This window comes from Etheostoma spectabile, chromosome 13, assembly GCF_008692095.1.
Source record: "Etheostoma spectabile isolate EspeVRDwgs_2016 chromosome 13, UIUC_Espe_1.0, whole genome shotgun sequence".
Taxonomy (NCBI): domain Eukaryota; kingdom Metazoa; phylum Chordata; class Actinopteri; order Perciformes; family Percidae; genus Etheostoma; species Etheostoma spectabile.
In genome coordinates this window covers 12,495,362-12,508,258 of record NC_045745.1, presented here as the reverse complement: position 1 = coordinate 12,508,258, position 12,897 = coordinate 12,495,362, and the positions used below count along the sequence as shown (strand labels likewise).

General features: G+C 38.5%; 1 protein-coding gene across 1 annotated transcript in view; it reads right to left on the bottom strand.

The window, feature by feature from the left end:
• tlcd3a (TLC domain containing 3A) overlaps positions 1-9,891 on the bottom strand; it is a 33,397-nt gene extending 23,506 nt beyond the window's left edge. Inside the window, exons 1-2 of the mRNA XM_032534162.1 lie at positions 9,545-9,891; positions 288-374 (exon numbers count right to left, since the gene is read on the bottom strand). Of these exons, the coding sequence (XP_032390053.1) occupies positions 288-374; positions 9,545-9,666 (209 nt within the window). The 5' untranslated portion in view covers positions 9,667-9,891. The remainder of the gene's footprint in view (positions 1-287; positions 375-9,544) is intronic.
• Between the last annotated feature and the right edge of the window lie 3,006 nt (positions 9,892-12,897).

Genomic DNA, 12,897 nt, shown 5'->3' with positions numbered 1-12,897 from the left:
TGTGTGTGTGTGTGTGTGTGTGTGTGTGTGTGTGTGTGTGTGTGTGTGTTTCTGTTTTAAGTGTGTAATTTACAGATATATTATCTGACTTTGCTGCAAATCTGGAGCACAGCCAAGTAGTTCATTTTCAGTCAAGTCCCGGTAGCTTGAGAAAGCTTTATCACAGAAAATTGGTAAAACACTGACCGTGACAATCAGCTTTCCACATTTTTATCTTATAGCTAAGCTCAACCTTACTACTAGTAACCATATATTTTAAGAAGGAGATTCTTGACATGAAGTCTAACCTGTCGTTAACAACGCTGTCCCGGCATGATGACACAACGATGGCTCCTGCCGTAGTTGCCATGATGGCATGGATGGAGGACACCAGCCTAAGAAAGAGACAAATAAAAGGATTGAGAGAGAAAGGTTACATAAAGTGAGCTAATGCATTGATGAACATTCATGAATCACTCTCTGGGCAGCTACAGCATCTAATTTAACATTAGAGTATTTATGTCTTGTTCTTTGAGATAAGGCAAGGTGGGTCTGTTGGTCCAATGTTAGCATGCTAACATACTAGACTAAGATCGTGAACGTGGTTAACATGCCTGCTAAACATCAACATGTTAGCCTTGTCTGTTTGAGCATGTAAGCATGTTGACATTAGCATGTAGCTCAAAGCACCGCTGTGCCTAAGTACAGCCTCACAAAACAAATGTCCAATGACGTCAAATCTGATCGGTTAGCCTCCTGATAGTTCTACGGCCTAGGTTAAACCTGATAAATCTATGTTTGGAAAAAGGTCTCCCTTCAGGTGAAAAACTCAAGCAGTCAGACCTACAAGTTCAGTGTACCATAATGGGATTAGCAATGCTTGGCCTCGACTTTCCTTGTCTATAAACAGACCTGACATAGGAGAACTTGGTACATCTCTATTTGAAGTGTCACTGTGTGAGATGGCTTAAGCCACACACAACATTCACAGGCATATATTTTACTACTAGTAGTATAATATCCCAAGAGTACACTACCAAGTCATGAACCTATGAGTTTTGTTAAATAGTAACTTGTACATCAAAAACCCTTGTGACTGTGTTGTTCTGTGGCTGTATTGAAAACAAAACTTGATAAATGTTCAATTTACAGTCATAAAGATGCTGCCCCCCCCCCACCACGGTTCAACAAAGTTCACTTCTGTCCATTTTAAACAGGACGTTGGATTATATCACCAATTTGTTCAAACTATGAATGGCCGCTTTTGCTCAGACAAGCTTTCTCCCTGGCTCTTCTCCAATTTGGCAGCAATGACAGTAAGCTGCTTTAAAATCTGAAAACATGCAATTTATTCCCCAACACTCACTGCAGCTATAATAGACAGTCACCCCTTTAACAAACTACTGTGTTGAACGGTTTCAGCTTTACACTGCACAATGTGGGTCTGCCACTTCACCACCTTCAATGGAGACAAGCGCAGGTTACCTTGTGAAATTGCATCTAGTGCAACAATTTCTCAGCCCTTGATTGTTATAGATGAGAGGCTTTTGTGGGCCACAAAGAAAAATCATTTTGAATTTAAACATTCTTGTGGTTTGTAGGCCTTGCTTAGGATTAATACTATATTAGGACATTGCTAAACAGATTGGAGCTAAGGACAATCGATTTACTTTACCACCAGATATGAATCATATTTGCAGAGATATTTCTATATGACTGTACTCCTGGAGCTACACAATTGGGAAAAGAATAATGGAAGGAATCATTGAGTTTGAAGGTCTATATCAAGTCAAAAATATAATCATTTAGTAAGAACCTAAGTGGATGACAGCCAGCTGCTTTTGTTATCCAGCTTGATGATTAGCTATCACAAAACTACAGGTTGGACTGCCATGACATTTGTTAAGAGTGAGATTAAAGTTAGATATTAACTGTCCTCATTGGATTGTTCCTAAAATGACCACTGACCTTTCTCTACATTCACCATCAGGTCATAATGGGCCTTGTCCCTGGCATGGTATCTCAAAAAACACACTGAATTTCCTAGAATTTTGACAGAATTATCTTACGTAAACGAGAATTATGTCCAGAATGGCCAATTTCTCAGAATCAATGTAAGCTTTAATGTGTACTTCAGTGTGCTTCTTGTTGAGCTCAAAGTACATACATGTGTTATCCCCCATGTATACTCCCCAGAGGATGAATTAACAGATTGTGCTTATTGACTGAGCACAATCATGTTCAAAGGGATAAACCCTTTTGACTGGCCACATGGTCTTACTTATAAGGGCCGCCCTAAGGACTATTGTTACACTTCTAGCTCCTCTACTATAAGGATGGGAAAATGTTGGTCCAAAGCAGACATAGCATAAATTATTTTTCACCTGATCCAAAAGGAACCCTAAGGGAGTCAGACACTATCTGAATAGACCCAGATAATTAGACCCGATCCAAAAATACCCAAACAGACTAGGTAGACAGAACACCAACACAATGCTCCATCAATTAACAAGCATCTGAAGTCAAAAAGAGTTGCTGTACATGTCATTTTTCCTGCACATCACAGTATAAACTATGTGATCAGAGCTAGTGGTAAATCACCATGGAGCCACTCGGATATTGGATATATTGTCACAAAGCCAATTACCCTAGCCAATATAACTGGGACCCTACCCACATCGGATTAGAGTGAATATCATTTGGACAAGGCCCGACTCTGGTCCCTGGTAAGGTCTCAGTTAGTAGGAACCGAGAGGACTTATGAATTCCCCTAGCACAAGAAAAGCTTAAGACCTTTAGTCCGGCTGTAAATAATGACCAGTTTTACAAGGCCACAAAAGTCTGCTTTCTTTCTATTTTTTAACGAGTAAATCGTGTGTTGTAAAATGGCAAGATTGAAAAACAAAGAGTGTATTTGTGCGTTTTCCTGCTGGAACTTGCTGTCACCTCGTACCAATCTCCATGGGAATGTGGTCATGACACCGGCAAGGCAACGAAAGCCACGTGACCAGCAACTACAAAACTACAGGCTTGAGCTGGAAAAGACTAACTGGCCTCTCTCTCTCTCTCTCTCTCTCGAAATACTCACACACACATTTTACCCCCACGCCTCGCTGACTTCTAGAGCTGTATGGTCACATACTCTATCACAAGACCCAGATTTTACACAGCCCATTCATTGTGCGACCGCCAATAACCCTTTCTCTCTCTCTGCTGATGAAAGGTTGAGGTTAGTGGGGTGAGTAGCGTGTGGAGGGGGAAAAAGGGAAGAATGCTTTGCTGCCTTTTCGGCAATGTTGTCTTTTCTTTCCTGCTGTGTCAGGTCGGTGAACAACCTTGGTTTCCCTTTCACTGCAACCAAGTCTTCCTACTGACTGTTCCGTTTTATACGTGGACGACTTGGGCTTCCATGTTCTGTCACATGCATAGTGTCTGACAGTCAGGTGTGGTGTTTAATGCTCCTCCAGTAAATGGACTACTTATTCTGTAGTTGCATTGCCACTGCAGCAGAGCAAAAGAAAAAGTGACAGCAGAGGCAAAAAAAAAAGTAAACGGGGTTAAGTGCATTTCATGGCATGAAGGAGTTCTTTCTCCCCCCACAATCACGACCACGCAATCGTACAAATGGATGCAGCTACATCACTAACTGCATTGTTCCTTAACCCCTTTGGTAGTAGTGAAGAACACTTAATCAATAAGACAATCAACAGAAAATGGTCTGGATATGCTTGCTAGTCGATTCGTAGTTTAAATACCAGCTGATACCTCCCAAATGTCCAAAGTCTTCTGAATTTTTTAAAAATATTATTTTGAATTTAAACTCAAAACAAGCTATTTGTGCTCTAGGAATTTCCATTGGTCACCATTTACTGTCCTTTTAAGGACTACAATTAATCAAAATTGATGGATCAACACAAATTAGTTGCAGCCCTAAAAGGTGGGAAAACTATCTAGTCAGTGGTATGTATGTATGTATGTATGTATGTATGTATGTATGTATGTATATATATATATATATATATATATATATAGTATGTTAATTGTTGTATGTTTATTGTTTTCGGCCCCCTCTGAAAAGCTTTTAGTAGCTTATTCGGGGTTCCCCATTTCATGTGTCCTGTACATGATCATTGTACCTCATGAAATTGTGTTTGAATATACAATGATGACGTGTGTAATAAAAAAACATTTTTATATATATATATATATATATATATATATGAATATTAGCTATGAGATAAAACTGTTTAAAGTTAAGATTTGTTGAAGAGCTGTTGATTCAACTGTGTTGTCATTTTTTAAGGATTTTAAGAATATGTACCTAATACTTTATCTACCGCATTTTTTATTCATGGGGTTCATATATATTTATTTCAAAAGATGACATCTAAATTCCTGAGATCACCTGTCAGTTCAGTAATATGCTCAGTAGCATAACATCTTTCTGTCAGTTCAGACATGGTGGTTATCATTGGTGAAACTCATTACCCACTTCTTTCTTTTCCAAACACACTGGACACATATAGGGAAGTTCTCCCTGTGTGGCAGACATACAAAGTACATCTTAGGTAATGATGGTCTGAAATGTCACGAGATGAGTAGGGTTGACACTATGAAGTCAATTACTAAAAAATGAATGAGCAACTATTTTGATATTGGATTAATCATTTAATTTAATATCAATTCTGAAGTCAAGTGTTACCTAGGGTCCTTCTTGATAGTGCTATTTTTATTATCTGATAGTAAATTAATATCTTTGAGTTTTGGACCCTTGGTCACACAGAAAAAGCACTTTGAAGAAGTGACCTTTTATATTTTATTTAGAAAATTGTGACCAAATGCTTAACAAACTATAATGGCACTCAGAAAGCGCAGACATCCGCCACCACCATGCCCTATCTCGCAATGTTGACAAAAGTGAAAAATGATTTGTTTTAAGCCCTGTGATTCAATTCAGATGAATAGGTAATGCAAATAATTGATAGTTGCAGCCCTACAGATAATAAACCCTAACACCATGGTCTTTCCCTCACGCCAAGGCTTATATATTTTTGTCCCAGAGAAAGTGGTAAGAATAGCAAAGTTGTCTCCATATTGTTTTTGAATCCTTTTAACAATTTGGTTTTGAGCATTAGTTTCACAGTTCAGCACACTTTTTAGCAATAAAAACAGTTACAAATAAGGAGAAGAGGTTTTTTTTTGCTGAATCTCAACAACTGTTTGTGTATGGATTACACTTTTTTTGTGCCGACCGAAGAATGATTCTTACTTCTTAATCAACAGTCTCTTGTTTGAACTAATGGTTAGAACTAATGGTTATTTCTCTCATTAAAAGGTTACAGCACTGACACAGCCCACTAAGACACTGCATATCAGCACAACCTTAGTCATCCTGAGGAATAGAATGACAAACAAGGTTTAATCTGTCATAGAAAATGCAGCCCCTTACCTGGGTGCCCCCAATTAAAGCCCCACTCCAACAAAATGTTAGGGCTGCCCTCTCTTAGTCAATTAAATGGCCGTTTTAGACTTGGCCGACTAAGATTTGTTAAGTAGGTCATTTTTTTATGCTTTGTCATACTGTATGACAAACAAATTGTTTAGCAGAAAGCGTGCGTTACAAACTGGAGATGTGGAGTTTCAAAGACGGTCACTTACCACACATGCTTGATTTTGACCATTCCTTTTTCAATCTGTCTCTCACAAGCCCTCCAGGATTAATAAAGTGTTACATCAATATCCCTTTATATCACAAACAAATATTATATGCTTTCCCTTCTGAGCTAAGTGATTGGTTTTATACTAAAACATAGTGATTAAATGGACACCTCACAGTTAGGCAATGTTGATGTTTTGGCTACCTTACTAACTACAGTAGCATAATGTATTACTTCAAACACTATACATTATATTACATTAGCTCCAAGTAAACTGACATGGGCTGCCTGTTATGGTTAAACACATGTAATTAATAATTGGAGGGAAAGCAAAACTAATCATCATCAGCCAATCAGGGATTTTGAGTTATTAATATAATCTTTGAATGGACACATATATTTTTAACAAAATGAGATTCACATAGGGAAGTAGAAGAATGATTAAATATATATGTTAACCAATGCTTTTTTGTAAGAAAAGAAGAAAAATCGCAGTCACCAGAAATTTCAACAACTAGCCTACACTTAAATTTCTTCTGTGATGAAACCTCATCAGACCAAAAGGGACGCAGTCGGCTAGTAAATAAAAAGGGGACAGGACAGAAATAGCCTTAGAGCCTTTCTCCAGTCTGATGTTTGAGGCTATAGACGTCCGGACCTGAAGGGTACAAGTGACTAAACTTTTTCTCTTTTTTATGCCCCCTTCCCATTCTTCACTCCCGGGCTTGAAGACCATAACAAAGACGGAGCCTAAAGACATAAGAGGTGGAGTGGGGGGGGTTCAATCTAGTTCAATCCATATGTGCCTGCTTCCACCCTTAACTTCCTTTTAATACTGCTGGGAAGTGGAAACCCACATCCACTAATGCCTTTTAGTGAACATGAAACCTGGAGAATTTCCTCACTCTGTTCCACTAAAAATCAAAGACACTAGCCTGGTCCAAGCATGGGACCTGTGTGGCAGACTAGGCTCAGCAGACTGGTTAAGTTGTGAACAAGCAGTGTGATATCCCCTGAGGCATGGCTGCTTGTAGGAACATTTTCCATTAGATGAACATTAGTAAATGAGTTGAAGCGTTATTCGGGAGTAGGGTTCAGTGTTTTCCAGTGCATAGCTAACTCAGCAGTCGACCCTGACAAGAGCTCAGAGGAGGATTAGCAAGAGTGACAGCGTACAAATGAGCGATGAACTGAGCTGTGCACATGTGAGCAACTCACACTGACCCGCACACTCATACACAAACTATATCAATTATCACTACTTTGCAATACCCATGAGATGGTAAAGTTACTGGGGAGGCTGCAGATGTAATGACTTTGTTTGTTGACAGAATTTCTAATAGAAGGATCAAGCTCAGGTTTGTTCACACGTAACAAAAACATCCCTTCCTATGTGGACTAGTTACAAGACCTCTGGTGGATGCAAGATTTTAATGATGTCCCAGACTACCTATTGCATGTAAGACATCATGAAAACATGCATGTTAGTAGAATCTTTGAATACTCATAGGTAACGTTACACGTTTTTCTAATGCCAGGATCAGACTGCTGCTTTTTTGTTGTCTTTCACAACAGTCACTACGTCAGACTAGACAGACATTGTGCCATACATTCTTGCTGTGTTTTGGATGGAAAAGTGGCAACACTACAAGTATGACACCGACCAGCCCCCTGACCAATTATTGCGTGCTGTCGTGAAGATCAAGCGCAAGTTCATAGGTCGACGCTTTGGAAGAGCAGCGGCTTCTGAAAAACCACGAAAATAGATTTTAAACCGACCGTTGCCGATAAAGACAGATTCAGCAACTGCATAGCTTATTTCTCTCCTGAAATGCTTTCAGATACACATTTCGGTTAACTACTTTCATAAAATAATAGATTGTTTTCCAAACAAGCCACCCTTATGGTCTGTTTTAATATCCAATAGCCACACGTGAAGTGTTCGTCCAATCAGGTGCACCTATCGTGGTTGAAGAAGGGTGAAGCCTGTTTTCTTTGCTTCTCAGCAGTCCGAGAAGAGAAACTGACAACCTCCAGAGGCGAGCCCACTAGCGTACAATGCTGGGGAAAAGAGGGGCGATCCCTGTCGTGAAAGAAGCCTATATGGGCACTGTGTGTATCTTGCCTCTGTCTCAGAGCTCCAACAGGACAGCAGCATCCACGTCTCTCCTTCTTTTTGCCATGTTTACATACTGTATGCACGCCAGAGAGCACTCTTTTCTTCTATTGGTCAACGTCAACAAACACGTAGTAGCATATCACACTAGGCGGAAAAAGACAACAAATTCTGGCATGCTAGACTTTGAGTTGTGGCCGTCAAGCATCCCAGACGTTAGCTCGCTGATCTTTGATTATCTTACACTACAAGAGGTAAAGACGCACATTTGTTGATCCCAACCTTAATAAATCGGGCACGACTCTGAATGTTTGTCTGCAACACGTCTGTCAGGTCAAAATTGGGTTAAATTTGTATAGTCTGATCCTGGCATAAGACACAGACTCATTTTATACACACACATATAAAATGTATAAAACACATTTAATATCAAGGCTCAGTGTGCACTCATGCTTTAGGTATCTTTCAGTGTTCTATGGTATGACTGACCACTATGTATGACTACAGGCAAAAACATCTTTCAGTTTTGAGGTCTTGGGTTTTGTTGCTTCCATAAAATGTCTTCTTTCAGATTAGGGGAAAAAACATTCAAAATATACATTTAGGTATTTATTTTTACCACACTGTCTATTTGCACCTTTAAATTTCCCCTAAAGTCATCAAAAGTTAGCATTAGATCATGCCTCATTTGCATATTTAAACAAAGTATTTTTTTTGAAAAATTGTAAACATCGGGTTAATGTAGCCTAAGTAATCAACTGGGATTTCATGGTGGTATCTGGTTAAGTTTTACTCTTTACACCTGCCGGGTCTTGCAAAATGTATGGAATTTAACAACACATATATTTAAAAGCCTTAAAAATTAGTTTTTCTCTTTTATTGCAAGAAATCTCTTCAGTAACACTTACCTACACCAAACTTTGCATTTTCATTTCTATATTCTGAAGGTTTTTACATATTTTCATATATCATTCATTGCCGGATTTGTGTTCGATCTTATACCTAAAACTTGGCAAAAAATGGATTTGTTCTGGCTGTTGATAGTATTTTCTGATTTATGTATTAATTAAAAGATATCCGAAACCCCCTCTGTTAAACCTTTGACCAATATATCAACAAAATGACATAATGTGGAACCTGGCTTTATCCAATGTTCCGATTTCTGTTCTGGAAATATAAACGCAAATTAAATAAGATATTGCCTTATTTGCATATTTAAAAAACAAAAACTTGTAGTACAAGCAAGTATTATCTTAAGTAATCAACTGGGGAAGTTGCATGGTGATATCAAAAGGCATAGTTACAATATTGTCCCTATTCAGCTGTAGTGTTATCAACTGCTCCAGGGACCCACAGTTTTGCTGTGGTATTTGCAAATCATCCTTGTAAAGAATCTGGGGATTACTGTGCCCATTTTGCACCAAAGCAATAATGATAAAAACAAATTAAAATAGGAAAATATCAACTATACGAAATACATATCCTGGTAAGTCAACATACAGCTAGCTAGATAAAAGTAGTGACGTTAACGTTAGCTACATACAAAATAAAACAACACATTAACGTTAGCTACATACAAAATAAAACAACACATTAACGTTAGCTACATACAAAATAAAACAACACATTAACGTTAGCTAGCTAGCTAACGTTAACTGAATTGAGGTGTGGGGGGGGGGGGCGTTACTAGGTAGAAGCCACCAAACAAGGTCAAATGCTACACATTAGCTTAGTGTTAGGTGATATTTTGTCAGGCTATGTTGAATAAAATGGATTAATTTAGCTAGTTTACCTCTCGCTGACCAGCACCACGTCGGCATCGTTCCAGTGTTTGAACACACAAGGCAGGATTCTCCTGAATGCGAAAAAGAGACCGGGAAAAACTACGGCGCCACAAGCTAAAACTTGCAACATCCTGCCTTTATTTTCCTCTAAACCTGCCTGGAGACCTGACTCGCTCCCCTCCGCGGAGTTTCGCCCGTTTAGACGCGGCGATGAGGCATTTTAATGCGGCCGGGGGTCGCTGTTTTTTCACCGGGAACAGTCCACCATCTACACACACACACACTCTGCTAAGGCTCAGCAGCAGCACCACTGTCGCGCTAAAGGCAAAAAAAACAAACGGAAATTTCTAGGGTGACTGTCAAAATAAAAGTCTTGACCCGGCACCGGAATAAAGGTGGCACTTCCGATGAGAAGGTTCACAAGGCGGTACAATCATATTACCAGAGACGTATTAGAGATTTTTTTTTAAAATGTTACACAAGTATCCGTTTTTATTTTGAAGGTCAGCTTCCTTATACTGACAGATGCATGACTTGAAAATGAACCGTTTGTGTTATTGAGTAATTTATTTTTTCCGTCTGAATCAATAAATCAATACATAAATAAACATTAACAGTTTTGCAATTATGTTTTTATGGTGTCTTTCTAACACTAATGGAAGAAATATGCAGATACTTTACCTAAATGAAAGGAGCAGTATACCACAATGCCCAAACACCTGCAGTCAAAACTGTTTGTAAATCTGCATTAATACATGTTTTGGCAATTTGGGGGCAGTGCAGCATTCTGTAAACACAATAGTAACATACGTCTTATGGCAAATGTGTCAGTTAACAGTTACCTGTTTACACATCCGGTAGCCTAGGCATGTGTGATTAGTTATTTAGAGCCTCCCTTTATCTCTGGTTTGGGCCCAAACAGATGTTTGGTTCCCACCAGCACCTGAGAAAGAATTATCTGTTTGGCTGCCAAATGCTCCTCCATGTTCACATGTAGTTGTGCTGGGTAGCTTGCATTCTGTGGGTTTATCAGAACTTATTTGCTAACATCCGCTCACTGCTGCTGGAAACAAGTCTTATGAGAGAGGTAAAACTGAACCAAACAGTGAATGTGCTGTAAAACCATAACAATGAGCTGAAAGATGCTAGTGTCATTGCTGAAACGCTAAAAATAAAATAAAAACAACCATACCACAATTGAATCAACATCTCTGCAGAGGTGTCAAGTAACAAAGTTCAAATACTTGGTTACCTACTTGAGTAGAAATGTTGGGTATCTATACTTGCTATATTTATGCTATCTATATCTATAATTATTTTACAGCAGACTTTTTACTTCTACTCCTTACATTTTCATGCAATCTGTACTTTTTACCCCTTAGGCTACATTTTAAGAATAGCCTTGTTACTCCTATTTCAGTTTGGCTTGTCATTGTTCAAAAGAACACAAAAAAACACACAAAAACTATTCAACATTAACATTTTAATATAATATTATAGTCATTAAGGCCTTTAGAAAAATCTTCTTTTTAGGGAGGTGGGGTAGTGTACTACAGGCCCCTGTGGCGTGGCCTAAGCTTTTGTCCTTAATTGCATTTTTTCCCCCTTACATTACCAACCAAACCGAACTTTTACTTGAGTAAAAAGCTTAAGTTGATACTTCAACTTCTACAGAAGTCTTTCTAAACCCTAGAATGTATCCTTCTGAGTGTTGAATGTGAATACTTTTGACACTATTCCCTGTATCTGCAGTCTATCCATGCTAAACTGCTATCAGCCATCAGATGCTGGAAACGTAAACGATCCCTTTAAAGTCAATAGAGCCAGCTTTGTTGGCCTTGCTGGGGAGTGTCTGATGGATGTGTGTTAATGACAGTGTCTGGCATCAACACTCACAATGATCCAAGTAAGCCTCCATATTGTAGCTGGGACGAGACATCTGGGCTACACCAACGTGCTGCCAACCAACTACTGCTCTCTGATCGCTGGATACTAATCTGCGTGAGTCAGGTCACAGAGAAATAAAGTTTATTGTTTTGTTTGTGAGTCTTAGTTTTGTGAAAATAAGATATTTTGTGAACTGAAAAAGTCTATCCATAATTTGACAGCATTCTTTTTCTGCAATTATTATTTTTAGATTTTTGATCTGAATGCTAATCTCAGAAGCTATTTCTGTACCATAACCATGAATGCACACAACAGCCCACACGTATGAGTCTGTTTTCTTTGCCAGACACATTTTTAAATTTACAACCAAACTCAACCATCTCTAATAGGATGGCACTCCAGAACCAAACTATTTCATGACTGGATTAACCCACAACTGGGCCCCGGGATACGAGTGAGCTTCTTCCCACACAGTGGCTTAATTATATGTTGCCTAAAACTCAAGATACCAACTGCTACTTGGAATACTACTTGCCGCCAGACTTTCAGTGCATTATCAGTGGTAATAATATAATATTTGAACCGACTATAAGTATAAATACAATGTAAGCACAACACAGATCCTTAAAGGACCAGTGTGTAGGATTTAGGGGCTCTATTGGTATGTCATTTTACATGAGTCTTTCATGGGTGTATGTTTTAATGTCATGTGTGAGCCCCTAACCTAGAATTGTTTTAGCTTGAGCCCTTAACATCTTCTATAGGGTTGTTTTCCACAGAGCCTGCCATGTTGACCCTTCATGTTTCTACTCTAGACCAGAATTGACAAACCAAACCCTGTAGAGGGCCATTTATGTGTTTTACATTCCCCGAAGGCCACTGTTGTTTTTACTACACCCTTGTAAAGGGAGGAGTGAGGGAAGGGGTATTTACTTGGTTGGTTGCAATCTGCAATCTCACCACTAGATGCCAATAAATCCCACTGATCCTTTAATGCTTCATTTTGATTGGCTCCTCCCAAAGGTGCACTATTATTTTTTTAAATATTTCTTCGACACACAGCCGTGTCATAGAGTGCTGTATTTGTTGCCTTACAAAGTTTGTAAGGCTTGTACTGTATCTTATAAAAACAATTAATTACTTACATCCAGTAGAAACTGAGTAACATTGTAATATAATAATAATATAATATAATAATATTTATACAATGGTTAGACTCAATGTCATCTATACTATAGTTACTTACTTTAACTATAATATTTAATTACATATTATTCTGTTTTATTTCACTTATTCATTCGCATTGCAACATGTTTTTTACTATGGTCACCTGACTTTACTTAATATCTTTTTATATAATGCCACTTTACATTCATTCAGTACTTTTTGCACAATGTCTGTTGTTTGCCTGTTGTTTGTTTGTTGTTGTTTTGTTGTTTTTTACTGTAGAAAACTGCTGCTGTAACAAGGGAAT